At 49.0% G+C, this 18,853-nt stretch overlaps 1 protein-coding gene across 2 annotated transcripts; it reads right to left on the bottom strand.

Moving 5' to 3' along the window:
• Nucleotides 1-658: 658 nt before the first annotated feature.
• RBCK1 (RANBP2-type and C3HC4-type zinc finger containing 1) lies at nt 659-18,130 on the bottom strand. 2 transcript variants are annotated; one of them, XM_016148878.2, is made up of 13 exons: nt 18,089-18,130; nt 17,396-17,493; nt 16,139-16,283; nt 10,732-10,825; nt 10,426-10,624; nt 8,943-9,064; nt 8,692-8,865; nt 7,386-7,546; nt 6,253-6,364; nt 3,626-3,805; nt 2,829-2,927; nt 2,350-2,493; nt 659-1,330 (listed from the first exon to the last, which is right to left on the bottom strand). In XM_016148878.2, exons 2-13 carry the CDS (start codon nt 17,415-17,417, stop codon nt 1,250-1,252), a joined length of 1,533 nt encoding a protein of 510 aa, XP_016004364.1. In that variant the 5' UTR covers nt 17,418-17,493; nt 18,089-18,130; the 3' UTR covers nt 659-1,249. The 2 variants fall into 2 exon arrangements, with proteins under 2 accessions (XP_016004364.1, XP_016004365.1); XM_016148879.2 differs by having other exon boundaries at nt 18,054-18,119.
• Between the last annotated feature and the right edge of the window lie 723 nt (nt 18,131-18,853).

Genomic DNA, 18,853 nt, shown 5'->3' with positions numbered 1-18,853 from the left:
CTCCTCAAAACTACATGCCCCAAATTCTGGAGCCTGGCATCCAGGCCTTGAATAACAGAGTCACCCCCTCCGCCTGTTGTAACAAGATCCGTATCATGGCTCAGATGATGTGATGGCCATCAAATACGTATCTCACCAGGAAAGTGGGGGCTGGGTCAGAAAATGCTATAAAAACTTACAGAATGGACAGCCAGAACCATATTTTATTAATCTCTGACCAACAGAGGACTAATAAACATTGCTGAACCAATACTGTACCATCTTGTAACGTTAAAATTGTAACGCTAAAATTAAGATGGCCTTATTCCTCAATTGCCACAGCTTCACTTGATCTTAAAATATCTGTTTCCCAAGCCTGGACGCCCACTGAGAAGCCAAAGGAGAGAATCAAGACTTTCCTGCCAGCACACAACTGCTGCCTCAGCCCCTCCCTGTCCCTCAAACCCACAGGGACCTACAGACCCTGCTTTGTGGATTCCACACACTGCAAACTGGGTGAACATAGACCCAGGAACACCCTGCCCTCAAACTGGACACAGGGATACCAAGAGGCTCACATATCTACTACCTGCTGCAGTTCCCAGAGAGCTTGGGATCCTGCCTGTGTGCAGAGTCCCAGCCCGTGCCCTCACACTCTCGCAGACAACACACTCATCCCTTCCTGGAAAACCATTTTAATTAGCTTAAACCAGCAGCAAAGAGGGAGACATAGAAGCTGGACCTGATGGGCTGTGCTTTAGAAAATGCCAGGTCTCCCTCTTGGCTCTGAACAGGATTAGCAGCAGTTCTAAGAGGCTCCAGGCCTCCCACAGCAAAGCCAGAGGAGAAAGTCACCCTCAGAGAGTGACAGGGGAAGTGGCAGGCTCTGAGTGTTCAGCATTCAGCAGACGGGGATGGTGGATGGGGAGTGTGAAGTCATACTGGGCTCTCAGAGGCTCCATCCAGCAAGGCCTCTGGCCAAGGCTGTGTTTAAGACTGGGTCAGGCAGAGGTGGGAACCGCAAAGAAGACATGAGAGGTCTGGCCAGCAAGCCCCAGGGGAAGGGCAAAGGCACTGGGGCAGAGGTGACCATGGACAGCAGCCAACTCAGGGGGAGCCCTTGCAACATTCCTAGCAAATAAGGCCATCTATGCAGCTCAGGAGCCTTGACATCTCCCAGGCCAGAAATCAGAGCCAAAGCGCCTGCTCTGTCCCACAGCAGCTTGCAGACATGGGACTAGGTCAGCGTGGGGACAAGGCCATCCTCAGCTCAGTGGCAGTTCTGACAGCTGCGGTGGCAAGGAATCCCATTCACCCGGCAGCGGCAGCCCCCACTGGTATCTCCTGGGCCCTAGAGGATGGGGGGATTGGGTAGAGAGAATAGGTCAGGGTGGGGAAGACAGCATCCCTCACCCCATGCTATTCCATCACACCCCAAAGGAGTGCACACTCCACTTGGGCCTTTTCTCAGGCAAGTCCTCCTGCTTCTCAGCTGGACCTCTTAGCCTCAGCTACCTGATGCGGGCCATCATGAAGGCCGGTCTGGGCTCCCATAACACCCTCATTTCATGGCCTCACTCAGTCTGCCCACCCCCAGATGCACAGTAGGGAAAGGAGCTGACGGATCTTTGCATATTCTGGAAGGGTCAGCACCTTGGCAGCATGAAAAAGGGTAGCTTCCCCTGCCTCCATCTATATCTCAATGCCTATCTGTGTATAACAATGAGCCCCCAATTCCAGGAACATACCCCCAATGATAACAGCTACCGTATGTGATTGCTCACAATGTGACAGGCACCTTGCATTCTTTCATTTGATTCTAACAGGCCCAAGATAGGCCCTGCTATTGTCTACATTTTACAGATAAAGAAACAGGCTCAGAGAAGGCAATAACAGCCTAACCACACATGGGTCAGTGTGGGCCAGAGCCAGGGACCCATGCCACCTCTGACTCCAGATTGAATGAACCCCTGATCACTATCTTCTAGGGCAGGGGTCGCAACCCTTTTCTGTAAAGAGCCAGATTGTTATTTTTGGCTTTGGGTCCACATGGTCTCTGCCTTTGCGCACAAAAGCTGCCATAGATAGCATGTAAATGAATGAGTGGCTGTGCGTCCCTAAAATATCACTTATGGATGCTAAAATCTGTCTTTCATATAATTTTCACAAGTCAAAAAATATTCTTTTGGTATTTTCAGCCATTCAAAAAATGTAAAAAACATTCTTGCTTCACAAGTTGCACAAATACGGTGGTGGATTGTGTTGGATTTGGCCTGTGGGCTGTAGTTTTCCAATCCCCACTCTCCAGCAAGGCCCATGAGGGCCCCCTCCTCTCACCTCTCCAGAGTCCTCTGCTCCCTAAGGACTCACCCCTGGGCCCCAGCGTGGGCCCTTGGTGACCCAGCAGATCTCGGTGTGGCAGACAGTGCAGCGGATCCAGTCGCAGCCATCCTTCTTCTGCACCACAATCTGGCACTGCGGGCAGTGCATGGCCTCGCCTTGCTGCAGCATGGACTGGGGCAGAAAAGGGGCTGACCTGGGGGCCAAGCAGAGGCAGCTGCCCAGCTTCGCCCCTCCCCACTAAAGAGGGAAACTGACAACTCTGCAGGAGTTGTGCAATCGCTTGCTTACACTCTTCGTTTCTGCAGTCTACTCCCTCCACCCAGACACTAGTTCTGCTGCTCCCACCTGAACACTTGTCCCAAGTCCCAGCTCCAGATGGGAGCAAAGCTGGCAGGGAGGTCAGAGCCTCCAGAGCCATGTGAACCACAGCCCTTTCTGAGAGGCCCAACCCCCGACTAGCTCCCAGCACTCAAATCCCCAGGCCCTCAGCCCTATCCCAGCCTCACCCTCAGCATCTCTGTTGTCTGCCGGGCAGCCACGTCATTCTGAGCCCGCAGGGCCAGGTCATCCTGGTACTCCTTGCAGTTCATGTGCTCGTGGATGGCCTGCATTGGGGTAAGAGGCTCAAGGTGAGAAGGTTTCCCAGCAGGTTAAAAAGCTAGGAGAAGTGGTGTGGGGTGCGGGGGGCGGGGGGGGGGACGGGGGGCGGGGCAGAGCAGGCATCCACACAAGCACTAATTCCTTTAGATGTGGTCACTAACAGTGCCTCACTTTGTAAGCCATACACCTATTTTACAGAAGAAGACACCAAGCCAGGGAGGTAAAAACATGGTGATCACATGTGATAACATAATATATACTTATTTAAGTCATGAGTAGCACAGAAACCCTTAAACTACCTCTCCCCCAGGCTGTAGCCCCTTGTGCCTGGCTAGGTTCTGCCCTGACGCAGGCCCAATGCTCTGAGACTGAGCCTGCTTAGGGTGCAACCAGGCTCAGACCTGTCTATTCTTCACCAGTCTGATGGTCAACTGTTGAGATGACAGGGGCAAGATCAGCCTGGGTTTGTGGTCAGTCTAGGAAGAGGGTTCAGTCCAGGGCCAGGGCTCTCAGTCCAGGGTCAGGGCTTGGTCCAAAGCTTAGGCTCATTTCGGAGCCCCAGCCAGGACTCATCACCGACATGTAGCTCTAAGTCATGAAGACCAGGCCAGTATCAAAGCTCCCTTTTTAGAAGAACAAGCGCTGAATGGAAAAACTCCTGGCAGGAATAGGGTGACTAAGAAATGTGGGTCTCCATCTTCACCTTGCAGAGCAGGCAGTTGACGTGGAAACACACAGGGCAGGTGAACTCATTAACATCATCTTCAAAGAAGCACCACCCCTTGCAGTCTGGCGTCTTGCAGTGGTAGCTGAAGGCACTTCGATTCTCTGCGAGGGAGACGCCCAGGTCCAGAAACCGCTGGTAATCCTCAGGCGTCAGCAGCTGCCGACACACCACAGCCTTGGTCTCCAGGGTTCAGAACACCTGATATGTTTGCCACCAAATATGCTCCTGGAAGCCCCTAATCTATAAAGCCCGACCCAACCCTAGGCTCTTTTTTTTACATCACTCCCAGAGTTTAAAGACTCCATTCAAAAAGTGAATCAAAAGTTTTGAAGATGGATGGTGGTAAAGGTTGCACAACAATGTGAATACACAATCCCACAGAACTGTACATTTTAAATAATTAAAATGGCAAATTTTGTTATGTATATTTTACCACAATAAAAAAAAGAAAAGAAAAAAAAATGGACAACAACAACAAGCAATGCTGGGAAAGATGTGGTTAAACTGATACATTTCATTCTGAGAAAACAATGTGGCAATAACGTATTAACCGTATTAACCATCTCAAACTTGTCTGACACTTTGGGACTCACACAAGTTTATCCTAAAGAAAAAATATAAAGAAGAGACACCATGCAAAATGTTCCTTGAGGCATTACCTACAAATTAAGACAATGGAATTAAGAGAAGAGGTATAAACAGGATATATGCCACAGAACTTACACTAATCTTTAGAAAGATTTTGTAGCAAAATAGCCAAAGCTGTTGTATCTACGCCAGTTACAATGAAGTAAAAATCATGCCTATGTTCTATGTCTTGAGTGGTGGCAGTTAGTTACAAGTGCAAAGTAAACCTTAATAAAGTCGATTTAAAAGGGGGGGAAAAATCATTTTCTACCCAGAGACACCAAAGTTAGTAGGAGAAAAATACAGTCAAGATCTCCTGAGATGGAAGGGTTGTAGCTGATTTTTCTTTCATTTGTTCTGTGGTTTAGGCATGTTTTTTGTGAAAACCTCCACTGCATTATTCTACTGGTCCCTCTATCCCTTTCTCTCTCTTCCATACTTAACCATTTTGAGGTCATTCTGAGGCTTGTGTCAACTCACAGGGGCTCCAGGGAAGCATGGGCCTATCACGATGCCCCTTGGCAGGGGTGCCTGCACAGAGAAGACCTCTGGGCAACAACTATGGGTGCCAGGCCATGTGGAATGACTCTCCAGCCTCAGCAACCTACCAGAACTGCCTTTCTCAGAAGCCCCACAGAAGGTAGATAAAAACGGGGCTGCTCTTGGAGTAAGGGGTGGAAATCCCCAAGTTCTACCATTCTGCCTGCCTTTTTAGCCTTGAGGCAGAACTCCCTGAGCTCCAGGAAATGTTTGGTGAAGTTGGGGGGGAGAGGTTCTTAGAAGCAGGGTCATAGGAGAGAGGCAGGAGTGATGGGGAGAAGCAAGGGCCTTGTGCATGTGCCTGTGGGGGTCTCCCATCTGGACTTAGGTGACTTGTGGCCCTGCCTCCATGCTTTGGCCTGAGAATCCCAAGATGCCCAGATTTGGGAAGGCCATTCCCCAGCAATTGAAATCAAGCCCAAGAGTCCACTTTACAGATGGGGCAATGGAAGCCCAGAGAAGGGACAGGACCTGCTCAAAATCACCATCAGTCAGAGAAAGAACTTGATAATACCATCGATAACAGTATTAGCAGCAAATACACACAAGTGCAGACACAGACAGCACTGTGACAGATGGCTGGAAGAACGGCCCCAATCTGTCCATATCTCCCTGGCTTCATAGCTTTGGGTGGTCCCCTCCTCCACGGACTCTGGGCTTGAACATGTGACTTGCTTTGGTCAATGGACTAGCAGCAAGTGAAAGAAAGCAGACTTGGGAAGCACTTATATAGCTGGGCTCCCCCCTGGCTGCTCCTAGAACCCTGAGACCACCACCGTGTGAGCAGCCTAGCCAGCCTGCTGGTAGACGGGAGGCCAAAGTGGAAAGAAACCCCATCATCCCAGCCATGGCAGGCAGATGAGACCATCGTAAACCAGTCCAGGACAGCTGACCCACCAGCTAAGTCCAGATTAGATCACCTACACCCAGGCTGGACCAGAAGAATCGTTCAGCTAAGCCCGACCCAAATTCCTAACCTGCACACAGATAAGCTAAATGGTGGTTGTTTTAAGACAAAAAGTTTGAAGTGATTTGTTACAGAGCAAAAACTAACACGAGGGCTTACCATGTGTCAAGCACTACTCTAAATTCTTTACACGTATCCTCTACTATAATCTTCCAAACCTTGAAATAGAAACTAACTCTAATTTTGACTTTAACCAAGATAAGAAGACTGAGGCATAGACAGGCTATTTGACTGGAGGTCACCCAGACCCACTCTAACTGCTGGGCTGTCTTTCCTTTATAAGGGTAGTTTCTTTACTAGCTGCCTCCCCCAATTCCTGTCCTGTTCACTGCTTGGGTCCCCAGCATCCCACACAAAGGCTCTTGATAAAGGTCTGCTGCCTGAGACTGGCACTCAAGCCAGTTCCCACCCGCCAGCTCAGGGCCCAGCTCCCTGGGACGGGGTGTACTCCCCGCTCCCCAGGCCTTACCGCCCGGATCTCCCTCTCCAGCAGCTTGCCCGAGCACGAGTAGGTGTTGTCAATGAAGGGGCAGGCGACCTCGGCCTCCTGGCTGTTTCGGATAGTACCCTGCAGACACTCCCTGGGGGAGGAATGGGGTGGGGGTGAGGTCGTCTGAACCCCATCCGCTGGGATTCCATCCCTGGTGAGTCTGACCCCAGGTGGGCTTCTCTGCAATACCTCCCGTCCTTCCCATCCTTCCCACCAGCCCACCGCTGCGGTCTCCACTTCTGCTCACCCCACTACCACCCTCCCTACTCCCTTTGCCCAGACGACTACATTAGCCTCCTCCTGGGCTCCCTGTGTCCACCATGTCCCTCCCTAGTAGCCCTCCATCCCATCCTGCCCAGAACCAACCCAAGCCCCTCACAGTACTCACAAGAGCCCCCAGGACTTACCCTTCCTAACCCCTCTGTCTATCCCTCTGCTCTGGCCAAATGGATTCCTTTGCTCCCACGCACAGGCCAGGTACACACGCATGACAGAACCTCTCAAGTGCTACCTCCTAGGGGCTCCCCCAACCCCCTGCTGGAGCAGGGCCCCCTTTTTCTAAAATCATAATCCACTGGTATTTGGTATTTGACATAATTAAGTCGTATCAGTGATTATTTGATGAATATCGGCCTCCCCACTGGAATGTAACTCCAGAAGGCAGGAATTGAGCTTTTGTGATCTCTCCTGAATCTGCAGGCCTAGCACTATCCCTGACACTCAAGGGCTGCTCACCAAATGTCTGCTGTGGGGTGAAGGATGTGTTCTCCACAGTCCAGGATGGACGGGCCGGGAGGGGAGCCTCAGAAGGGGCAGACTGCCCTCCAGCCAGGCTCAGGGTGACCAGGGCTAGGGCCTCAATGTCCCTGCATGGGTCAGAGTGGTGAGGAGCCCAGGCTCTGAAGCCAGAATGCCTGAGCTGCGTGCCCTTGAGCAAGTTGCTGGCCTCTCTGAACCTCACTTTCCTCCCCTGCAAAATAGGGTGACAGCGCCTACCTCGCAGATTTTTGTGGACATCCAATGAGATGTAAGAGCACAGATCCCGCCCCCTTTCTGCCCTGGGTAGCTGGTGGCTGAGATCAATGCTGCTTTACTGGGAGTGGGGGCCACACCTGCAGAAGGCGTGCAGACACTCCCGAAGCACAACAGCCTCGCCTGGCGCCAGCACCAAGTAGCACACGGGGCATTCGGTGGGTTCAGTGTTCAGCACCAGGCTCCTCTGATCCAGCTGGATGTGCTGCAGGTAGTTCCCCTCCTGCTGCTGCTGCTTCCGCTGGGCACATGGGGCGGGGCCGCGGGGCAGGTCAGGGTCTCAGGGATGGGTCAGGCCAGGAAGGGGGCAGGACCAGGGGACTCGGTCAGATCCCAGAAAGGAGGCCAAGCTGGGAGAGAGTGAGGATTCCAGGGAAGGGGTGGGAGTGGCCAGGCAGTGGGAAGAGCAGGAGCAGTTGCCAGGAGCAGGTCAAGCGGGGAAGCCAGGGGCAGGAGGCCGGCCAGGCTCAGCAGGTTGGAGCTACAACCAGAGGTCAAGCCAAGCAAGGGAGAGATGGTGGAAGGGAAAGGAAGGGGGCCAAGGTCTGAGGAGGCAGTCAGAGGTAATAGGGCTCACATCTCTGCCAAGCAGAGTGGGGCTGGGGACAGGGGAAGGAGGGAGAGCCAGGTCAAGGTCACAGAGTAGGTGAGAGGGAGAGGAAGGAGAGTAGTGATAAAGCCAGGGAACAGAGCGAGGAAGAAGGACAGATCCGGCCAAGGTTGTAGATGGGACCAGGAGTAAGGTCATGCCTGGGGTGGGTAAGGGCAGCACTGGGTCCAAGGGGAACGCAGGTGGAGGATAGGGGGCATTTGATCAGAATGGGGGGACACTCAGGGCAGGTATCTGTGTAATCAGTGCTTGTGTCACGATGGGGGGCAGGGCTAGGAGAGGAACAGGACAGAGTGTGGGGTCAATATCCCAAGGAGAAGTGAGAGGCCAGGTCCAGGGTTACAGGAAGTTAGGACTGGCCCACAGTCAGAAAGACAATGCGGTAAGGAGTAGTAGGGTCCCAAGTGTGGTCACAGCTGAGTGAAGCAGAGCTAGGTCACAAGCACACAAAAGGGTGGTGGATGGGGCATGGTCAGGGTCCCAACCAAGGTGCTGGAATCTCAACCAGGCACACTTGTGTACATAATTGGAGGGTATGTCAAAGCCCCACATGAGGGCCGAGTCTGGATGGGCATCAGCCAGGAAGCAGGCTCAGCCACAGGATTATCTCCAGGAGAGGGAGGGTCACTGTCAAGTGAAAGGTCAGTGCCTTTGGTATGGTCATGAGAGGACAAGGCAGCAATGGGAAAGGAGCAGCGGTGTAGAGAGGCCTCCCTTCCTGGCCTCCGCCTCCCTGTCCAGTCTGCAGGTGTCTGTCAGGGGACATCTCTGCCCACCTGCTGGTACTTGCGCAGGGCTTCCTCCTCGCCTGCCAGGCGTGCTAGCTCCTCGGCATCGGGCTGGTATGAGGGGGGCACCTGGTAGGCCTCCGGCCGTGCCCGGCAGCACATCTCGCAGCCAGGCCGCGTGGGCTTGTTGATGAAGGTACAGCCAGGGCACTGCCAGCCCACCTGGGGGTGGAGGGGCCATGAGCTCAGTGCACAGAGAGCCCAAGGCAGGGTGGGTCAGGGGTACAGGGTTAGCTTACCGGCGGGGGCTCAGGTATGGGGTCAGGCTGCCTCTGCACCAGCTCCTGGGGGGCCCCAGACTTCAAGGGCACCGGCTCCAGTGGGCCCCGGGGCTGCAGCGTGAGGTCCTTGAAGCCCAGATCTATGGAGAAGGGTTAAGAGGCTGGCAGATCCATGCAGCCCACTTCGTCCACAATGCCCAGCCGGCCAGGAACGGTACCCTACACTGAGTCCTCTCCTGCCCTCTCCCTCCTCCCTGGAGGAGTCTCCAGCTTAGTCCTGCCAGGCGGGCTCAGGCTTGGCTGAGTTATCCTGGCTCCCACAGGGTCAGAGTCCCATTTCCACCCATGAATGCTCTTGTGTCTTCTCAGCTTATAAATCCTGCCTAAAAACCGACCTCCTGCACACTTAAGAAGTGATGCACTTAGAGGGACAAAACAACATCTCTGAGGGGGTCCCACCAAAATACTGGGTCTGATCCATTCATGAGAAGGCACTGGACAAAAAAATTAACAACGGGTCTGGATTCTTCAAACATCAATATCAGGAGGGTCAAGGGAAGACTGAGGAAGCCGAAGACTGAAAAGGTCGTGGGACAGGACTACTGGATGTCCTTCCACGACAAAGGACATTAGCGCAAAAACTGGTGAAATCTGACTAATATCTGTAGATCTGATAACAGTACTGTGTCAATGGAAATTTCCTCAATTTGATAGCTCTATGTGGTAATATAAGAAAATGACTTTTTTAAAGGAAATATACACTGAAGCAATGTCTGCTACTCTCAAAATAGTTATATGCATATAAATTATTTTTATAAATAACTGTATATATAGAATGATAAACGGGAGCAAGTATGGTAAATGTTAACATTTGAGAAATCCACACAAAAGACCCATGGGAATTATTTACATAGTTCTTTGTACAATTTTGTAACTTTTCTGTAAGTCTGCAATATTTCAAAATAAGAAGTGAAAAATTTAAACTAAACACTATTATTATCATCCTATCCAATTTAAAGATTTAGAAAACTGAAGAGCAGGGACAGGAAGGGCCTTGCCCAAGACCACACAGCTAATAAACTTCAGAGCCAGGATTAAACTCAGCCCCTCTCCCCTAGGCCAGGGGTCCCCAAACCCCAGCCTCAGATGGTAACTGCGGGTTGTGGTCTGTTAGGAATCTGTTAGGGATCAGGCTACGCAGCAGGAGGTGAGCGGCAGGGCGGAAGATTCACCTGTCTTTGCAGCCGCTCCCCAGCACTAGCATCACAGCCTCAGCTCTGCCTCAGATCATCAGGCATTAGTCCCTGGTGCCAAAATGGTTGGGAACCGCTGCCCTCAGCCCATTCTCAGAATGGTTCTAGAAATGGCTCCCTCCTGGGGTGTCCTTTGTCTCTCTTCCCTACTATGGATAAGACCCTCCAGGGTGAGTCCCTGACAGAAAGTCCATGGCCTCAGGACCTCAGGTGAGTGAGTCCCTTGTCGCTCAGGAGAAGAGCCTCACCTTCCAGCATCCGCAACTGACGCTCCCGCTGCAGCTCCTGAGGGTTGAGTGTGGTGTTGCAGGCTGATAGGAGATAGAGGTAAGCATTGTCGCCATTTCGCCGTACCCCATGGGAATGCAGGGTCTCCTGGTCCCGGGCCAGCCGCTGCCCAATCACCCACTGCTGCAGGGCTGGCGGGAAGCCATAGTCTAGGAACACCTGGGGTTAGGGAGATGGAGACAGGAGGAGTGAGCAGGGAGGGCCAGTGATACAGAGCAAAACGGGAAGCCTCCGCCCTGATATCTCCCTTCAGCCTCCTCACTCACCATGTCCTTGAGGGAAGCCACCGTCATGTCAGGGCGCACTGTGAGCCAGATGGTGACAGTGTGCATGTGAGCATCCTCCACACTGACACACAGCCTACAGAGAACAGGGGTTGGGGTAAGGGCTCTGGCTCCAGGTCCAACCTCAGCCACCAGCTATAACATGGACATCTTTGCACACCTGTGCATGCACATGCATGTGTACACACACACACACACACACACAACCCCCCAGTGAGGGTTAAGCGCCTCTCCTAGAACCCCGCACCCCTGTGCTTCCTCCTTTATCAGAACCCACCACTAAAGGCCCTTCAATGGCCCCACACTGCTCCTAGAATAAAATCTACACTCACTATGCATAAAAGGTCTCCATGATCTGGCTCCTCCCTACGTCTCCAGCCTCTTCTGTCATTCTCTCCCTTGCTTCTCAGCCGAGCCACCCAGTTATTATTTACCATATGCCAAGACACTCCAAAGCACTCGACACATATTAACTCATTATTCCTACTTTACAGATAAAAACTTGAGACAAGTTATGGTGACTCTGCCAAGTCAGCAATTAATAACTGCTGGAGGCAGGATTTCAGTCCAAACAGTATTATTCCAGAGAAAGTGGTTTTATCATCCCAATTTTACTATATGTGCTGCTGAAGCGAGCACCAGAGAAAGTGGTTTTAAACACCAGCCTTCTCCAGGATCCTCAAACATTCTGGAAGATCGAAAACATAAAAAGGGAGGGCTAAGAAGTAAAACCAGATCCCAGAGGAAACAGATAAATTAAGGTACAAAACAAGAACAGTAAAGTCCACTTAGTACCTTCAGAGAGATGTAGGAGTACACGGAATCCATCAAGCAAGAACAGCAAGAAGCAATGAGAAAATGAGGAATGATTCTTGGAAATGTACAAAGTGATTCCTGACGAACCTAACCTTTAGATCCAACTACAAGTTCACAAGGAAAATGGGAGATATTAAATGATACTCTGAAGAGATAATAAATGACTCCAGAATGTCAAAAAACTCTAGAGGTCAAAGACCAGGTTTCTTTAAAAAATTAATGGCACAAAAATAGAGGAGAATCACAAAGGCTTAGATAATATTAAGAAATACTATGTGTAGATCTCATCTGGCTCCTGATTGGAACAAACCAACTATAAAAAGTATTATTGTGATAATTAATGAAATATGAATATAAATTGACTATCGGGATTTCAGGGAATTATTGTAATTTTTTTAGGTGTGATCATGGTATTTGGGTTATTTTTAAGTCCTTATTTTTAAAGACATATCAAATAACTTATGAATGAAATGTCTAAGATTTGCCTCAAAATACTCCAGAAAATACCCTCAAAATTCCTCGGGATAATGATTTTCAATATCCAGCCAACTATCAATGAAGTGAGAAGGCAAAATATAGAAAAATTTAGGCATGTAAAGACTCCAAAAGTTTACCATCCACTTTCCCATATGAAAAGGTTTTTTGTTGTTGTTGTTGTTGTTTTTAAATATACAAGAAACAATAGTTGAGTCTGATGCAGGAAAATGGAAGAAAACTAAAAGGAAATTAAAAGGACTAGATTTTAACCTTCAAAATCCCAAAGGCTGAAACACAAAAGTACATACATTTTCGATTGCACTACTTATTCTACAGTGACTATTTCCATAATCAAAGTGTTATAAATGCTATTTTAGTGGGTTTACATTTTTAGAATCAACCTAGAGGCAAAGCACTTAAGCCTTAATTATAGTTAGAAAACAAAATCTAAAAGCTACAACCTTAGCACCAATAACAAAAAAATACAGTTAGAGCCTTTATAGACAATGTCTTCAGAGTCAGGGGTGATTAGTTATTCAAAAAACTTGTTACAGAAGAGAATCACAGAAAGAGCTGCAGATAAATCTTAAACACTTAATTTTATTTTACAATTCATAAATGCCTGGTCTCTAAGTGAACAGCCAATGACTTTTCTTTGAGTTTATATCTGCTACAGGAGTTTCCCATGGGTTTTTTTTTGTTTTTTTTTATGTGAACCACCTCCATAATACATGGTCTATGATTTGCGGTATCAGCTTCTCTAAGGTGGACCAAAACTTAAAACTTAAAGACACTCTCAAAGCATCTGAGTATGCAATCCTTCTGGATTTTTACCATATTTTTTAGAACCACCTCACTCTAGAGTGGTGTTTTTTGGTGATTTGTCTCTAGCTTGTCTTTCTAAAACAATCAACTTAGTTTGTATAGAAACAATTCTCTTTTAGCACTCACGTCTTACTGATGTAACAGCTAATTAAATTATTACAATAACAAGCACAGTAGATAGAAATAAGCTGTGTGCAGCTTTTTTTTATAGCAGAAACTATAGTGCCATTTAATTGGGGGGTCAAGTGGAGGTCGACTGGGAGAGTTTCCATTATAGTATTTTAACAAAAACCAAAAAGTTAGGAAAGAGAAAAGTGAGAGATGAATAGGTTGACTAAAGTCCTCATTTTCGTAACAAGGAGTGTCTAAAAGACAATTTATAGAGAAGTGGATATATAAGTATTTTATTGAAAATCAAATGGCCAATTGATCTATAGACTCAAAGGAAGTCCTATCAAAATCCCAGCTGACTCTTTTTTTTCAGAAATTGACAAACTGATCTTAAAATTCATATGGAGATTCAAAGGACCCAGCATAGCCAAAAGACTTGTTCAATCTTGAAGAAGAAGAACAAAGCTGGAGAACTCACACTTTCTGATTTTAAAACTTACTACAAAGCTACAAAACTATCTTAACTGTGGGACCAGAATAAAGACAGATACATAGATCAATGCAATAGAAATTAGAGTACAGAAATAAACCTCATATTTAAGGTCAATTAATTTTCAACAAAGGTACCAAGACGATTAAACAGGAAAAGAATAGTCTTTTTAACAAATGGTGATGGGACAACTAGATATCCACATGCAAAAGAATGAAGTTGGACTTATACCTCACACCGTATGCAAAAGTCAACTCTAAATGGATTAAAGACCTAAATGTAAAAACCAAAACTAAAATACTCTTAGAAGAAAACAGTAATAAATTTTCATGACCTAAGATGAAATCTAATGGTTCCTTAGATGATACCAAAAGCACAAAAAACAAAAACATAAATTGGATTTCAAAAAAATTAAGAATTTGTGCTTTAAAGGACAATATCAATAAAGTAAAAAGACAACCCACAGAATGGGAAATGAGAATATATGTATATACCACATTTTCTTTATCCATTCATGTGTCAATGGACACTAAAGTTGTTTCCGTGTGTGTGTGTGTGTGTACACACAAACTGGAATATTATTCAGCCATAAAAAGGAAACTGCCATTTGCAATAACATGGATAGACCTTGAGGGCATTATGCTAAATGGAATAAGTCAGAGCAAGACAAATCAGTATGATTTCACTTCTATGTGGAATCTTAAAAAACTGAAGTCAGAGAAACAGAACAGATTGGTAGGGGAACAAGTGAAAGTGGTCGAAAGGTGCAAACTTTCAGTTAAGAGACAAAAAAACGTTACGGAGATGTAATATACAGCATGGTGACTAGAGTTAACAATACTATATTGTGTATTTGAAAGTTGTTAAATCTTAAAAGTTTTCATTACAAGAAAGTATAATTCGTAGCTATGTGAGGCAATGAATTAGTTTATTGTGATAATCATTTCACTATATCTACATATACATATATAATATATACATAGTGAGATATAGATATACAAAAATATCATTACATTCTACACCTAAAACGGTTCAGCGTGTGCAGGAGGGGAGGAGGAGCTTCCCACACAACACCAAGCAATTTTCAGACACCAGTAGGGCATCCTACAATTCAACCCAATTCTGACACTACCTGCCCCCACCCCCAATTTCAGATGCCGAGTAAAAGCCCAGGTTATCACCTGGGCTTCTGACCAACAGAATATAGATTGGGGGTTCCAACCATCCCCTTCTTGAACTTCAGTCTCTAGTTACAAGTCCAGGTTGTTACATGTACTTCTGACTAACTGGCTGTAAATCAGAGATGTGTCCATATAAAAACTTGGACACAAATGTTCATAGCAGCATTATTCATTTAGCCAAAAAGAGGAAAAACCCTAATGTCCATCAATTGATTAACAGATAAAGAAAATATAGTATATTCACACAATGGATTATTTGGCAATAAAAAGGAATGAAGTTCCAATACATGTTACAACATGGATGAATCTAGAAAACATGATGCTAAGTGAAAGAAGCCAGACACAAAAAGTCAAATATTGTATAATTCCATTTGTATGAAATTTCCAAAACAGGCAAATCCCTAGAGATAAAAAGCAGACTGATGGTTGCCTAAGCTTGAGGGGTTGGGAAACGGCAGGGGGATGAGGAATGCCTGCTAATGAGCACAGGGTTCCTTTATGGGATGATTAAATGTTCTAAAACTGTGGTGATGCTTTGCGCAACTCTAAATATACTAAAAGCCTCGGACCACACACTTTAAACTGTTGATTTGTGTGGTATGTCAATTATATCTCCATAAAACCATTAAAAAAAGCAAATGGGATTCACAAGGATCATTCAAAACCAGAAACTGTAAAGCTACTGTTTTACTATGCAGCAGCGGCAAAACCAAAAAAAGATAAATACCACTGTTTCAGTGATTAACACGTGCCAGGTGCTGTGCTAAGTGATTTAACATCAAATTTAAGCCTCCTGGGATTGAGATTAACAGTATCCATTCTCCCTTGCTTCTCATGCTAAGAGAACCTCTGAATCCTTGCTGGATTCCTGGCTATATTTCATAGCCTCCCTTCAAGCTGAGAGTAAGTTCTGGTCCACGTGAATTAAGTGGAAGAAGTATATGTAACTTTCTCAGCTGTGCTCTTAAAAGGAGTGTGAAAGGGAGTGTCTTTCTTTCCTTCCTCCTCCCCGCTGACAAGAATGCTGATGTGTTGATGGTGGCTGAACAGCCGCTTTGGTCCATGAGGTAAACATCAGACTAGAGGCTATGAATGGAGGAGCAAGATGGAAGTTATTGAGAGAACATAAGTATCTGAGGACTACAGGGAGCAGAGCCTCCACAACTGGACTGCCTGCCACCAAACTTGTTCATGCCACTTGTTACGTTCTTTTCTGTTATATGAGACCTAATATCCTAATACATCTCCTAACGACCCTATGAGATACCTCTTATTACCTCATTTTTAAAATGGAAAAAACTGAAACTCTGAGAGGGGAAATGACCTGCCCTAGATCTCACAGTTGATTAGTGACAGAGCTGGGGTTTGAAACTAGGTCTCCTGACAAGAGAACCTGCCATTAAGAATAATCATTCTATCAGCAAGAATATCTTGCTGCCCACAGGGGTTCAGGAAGCTCTACATCCCTGACCAGCCACACGCTCCTCACCTGATGTCCTGTGTAGAGGAGACCTCAGGCTTCAATTGCACGCTCAGAGGCACCCGTTGCTCGGCCAGCCAGATGGCACACTGCATAGCCATCTTTTCATCCCCACCCGCCACTGCTCGGGTGAGTCTCAGGGCCATCTCCTCGGCTAAAATCCAGCATAGAAGCAAGTCAGCACAGGGTTTATTTTTCAGGAGGTGGGAGGGAGGGGGTAAGGGAGGAAATGATCCTTTGTACATGCTGCTTCCTGTCTTTTGGGTGAACTATATATTCTTCAGCACTCAGCTTAAAAATCCCTTTCTCTGAGAGGCCTTCTCTATTACTCCTCACTCTCCCTCCCTGCCCATTCGGTTCTATTTATCTTTCATACTCTCAGGTCCCCCACACTTCCATTCACTTATCTGACAAGCATTTATTATTGTGCTCCTACTGTGTGCCAGCCACTATCCTAGGAACTGGGATTCAGCAAGTGAATAAGATAAACAGGGTCCCTTCTCCTCATGGACCTCCCACCCTGGTAAGATGATAGACAAATTTAACAAGAGAAAAAAATTCAGATTGTGATTCATGCTGGCAAGGAAATAAATAGGGTAAGGAGATCAGGGAAGGCCTCTAGGAGGAGGTGATACTGACACTGAGACCTGAAGGAGAGGCTGGATATGTCAAGACCCAGTTGGGGAAGTATTCCAAGTAGAAAGAAAGGTAAGGGCAAAGGCCTTGAACATGAAATGGTGGATTAGAACAGAAAGGAGCCAGTGGGGCTCCAGAAGAATGAGCAAGGGGGTGAACAGAGGAACACTGGGGTCAGTCAAGCCAACAGGGCCTGTGAGCTACTCAAGGGCTCCAGGCTTTGTTCTAAGAACACAGAGGCGCACAGGAGAGTTTTTGAGCAGGGTGGTGACATGACCTGACTTATGTTTTACAACACTGGGTAGAGGGGTCAACAGAGGAGGCAAGGACCCCAACTATTCCGGTCAGTGAAATATGTCCCCCACCAGCCTGGGAGGTTTCTTTTGTCCTCTGGGAGATCCCATCTCAGGTAAGAGCTGGTTCATGAAGGCCTCAGGGGTATCACATACATGAATGAAAAGATGCCTCTAGAAGCAACCCAGCCCCAAAGGAGGAAACTATAAGGCAAGTGGGCAGAGGGAAGCCAGAGTTAAAGACTCATCTCCCAGGTCCTCTTGCCAGGGGAGGCCGGGTTCTGGCAGAGCCCACCTTCCACCCTAAGTTTCCCAGTCGTCTCCAGGCTGTGCCCACCTTTCTTGGTCTTCTCGTCCATCTGGCGTGGCTGCGCCCATCCCCCAAGGCGGGGGCTGCCGCTCCAGGGAAACGCGACCTCTGGGTCACCTGGAAGACTGCGGACAACGAAAAGCTACTCAACCCCGGCCTGTGGCCTCTGGCATGGCTGGAGACCTCTTTGTGCCTCGGTGCCCCCCTCAACAGTTGGGAGGCATCACACTACCCGCAGAATGGGGACGAGGCCAGGGATAGAGGACAAGTCGAAACCCCGCGTGGAAAGTGCAGAGGGCACGAGCCAAGCGACAAAATAAAGGGACAGGCCGGGATGGGGGAGGGGAGCGATACCGCTGAGGCCGGACGCCAGAAGGCCCCGAGCAGGGCCTCTACTTCTCCCTGCAGGGAGCGCCCCGGGCGCCCGAGATTTCAGCCCAACTCCCTCCCCTCCCGCCCCAGCCAGTCGAAAGGAGGAGGGGAGCAGTCTCGGCGGAAGAGAAAGTGAAAGTGGCGTCCCCGGAAGTGGGGCGGAATACCGTCGCGGGATCCCGGACGCCCCCCCCCCCGACACACACACACACGCCGCCGGCCCACGGCGGGCAGTCCCTGGCAGCCGCCGCCACGCCCGAGGTCACCGCGGTCCCAGGCGCTCAATCCTCCAGCCCCTGGGGCCCCGGCTCACCCCGCCGGGTGGGCCCGAGACTCCCAGACTCTTACCCGCCCGGCCGCCCAGCACCGCCGCGGGAGCGGGGAGGGGCGGGGGCGGGGGCGGGGGCGGGGCGGCGGCCGGGGTGGGGGGTGGGGCAGGAACTCGGCGGGGCGGCGGGGCGGGGCGGCGGGGCGGCGGGGCGGGGCGGCGGGGCGGCGGGGCGGGGCGGCGGGGCGGCGGGGCGGGGCGGCGCGGCGCGGCGCGGCGGCCGAGTGGGGCGGGCATTGGACGCGGCCAGCCCCAGCCGCGTCTCAGCCACTGTGCGAACACAGGGGAGGGCAGGCCGGTCCTTAGCTAGGTTCGCAGAGGAAAAGGAGACTCCCTTTATGATCTGCCCGCGGCCACATAGTCGGATTTGAATCCAGGCCTGGCGGGCTCGAGCACTCACCCTTAGCCAGCTGGACGCTGCCTCTTGGCGATCACTCTCCGCCTTTTTATTGGGCCGCCGATGAAGTTTGTATTCACCTGGGACAGGCTGGAAGCTCTTTGTATTCTCCAGCCTCTTCGTTCCTTATTTTCCTCCCACCCCATAGATCAGCAGATCCTGTGGGCTCCACTTGCAGAACAGATCCAGAATCTGTCACCTCTCAGCTTCTCCACACCCCATCCAGCTTTTCCTCCATCATTTCTCCCCTGGTATCCTGAACCAACCTCACTGGGCTCTTCCTTGCTTCTCCTTTTGACTCCTACAGTCCATTTTCTACCCAGCTGCCAGAGGGTCCTGTTAGAATGTAAATCAAACTACCTCACTCCTCAAAACACTCCCAATAGCT

The sequence above is a fragment of the Rousettus aegyptiacus genome, unplaced genomic scaffold (genome assembly GCF_014176215.1).
Source record: "Rousettus aegyptiacus isolate mRouAeg1 unplaced genomic scaffold, mRouAeg1.p scaffold_m13_p_12, whole genome shotgun sequence".
Lineage (NCBI taxonomy): Eukaryota > Metazoa > Chordata > Mammalia > Chiroptera > Pteropodidae > Rousettus > Rousettus aegyptiacus.
Note: the sequence above shows the minus strand (reverse complement) of the source record. Positions and strands in the feature narration are given on the sequence as shown.

Bases quoted from the DNA above. Each gene is read 5' to 3' on its own strand.
- RBCK1 (XM_016148878.2), bottom strand. From the start codon at position 17,417: ATGGACGAGAAGACCAAGAAAG. The intron at 16,284-17,395 runs GTGGGCACAGCC...GCTGGATTTTAG, and splicing joins GGACGAGAAGACCAAGAAAG to CCGAGGAGATGGCCCTGAGA. The intron at 8,866-8,942 runs GTAAGCTAACCC...CTCCACCCCCAG, and splicing joins CCATACCTGAGCCCCCGCCG to GTGGGCTGGCAGTGCCCTGG.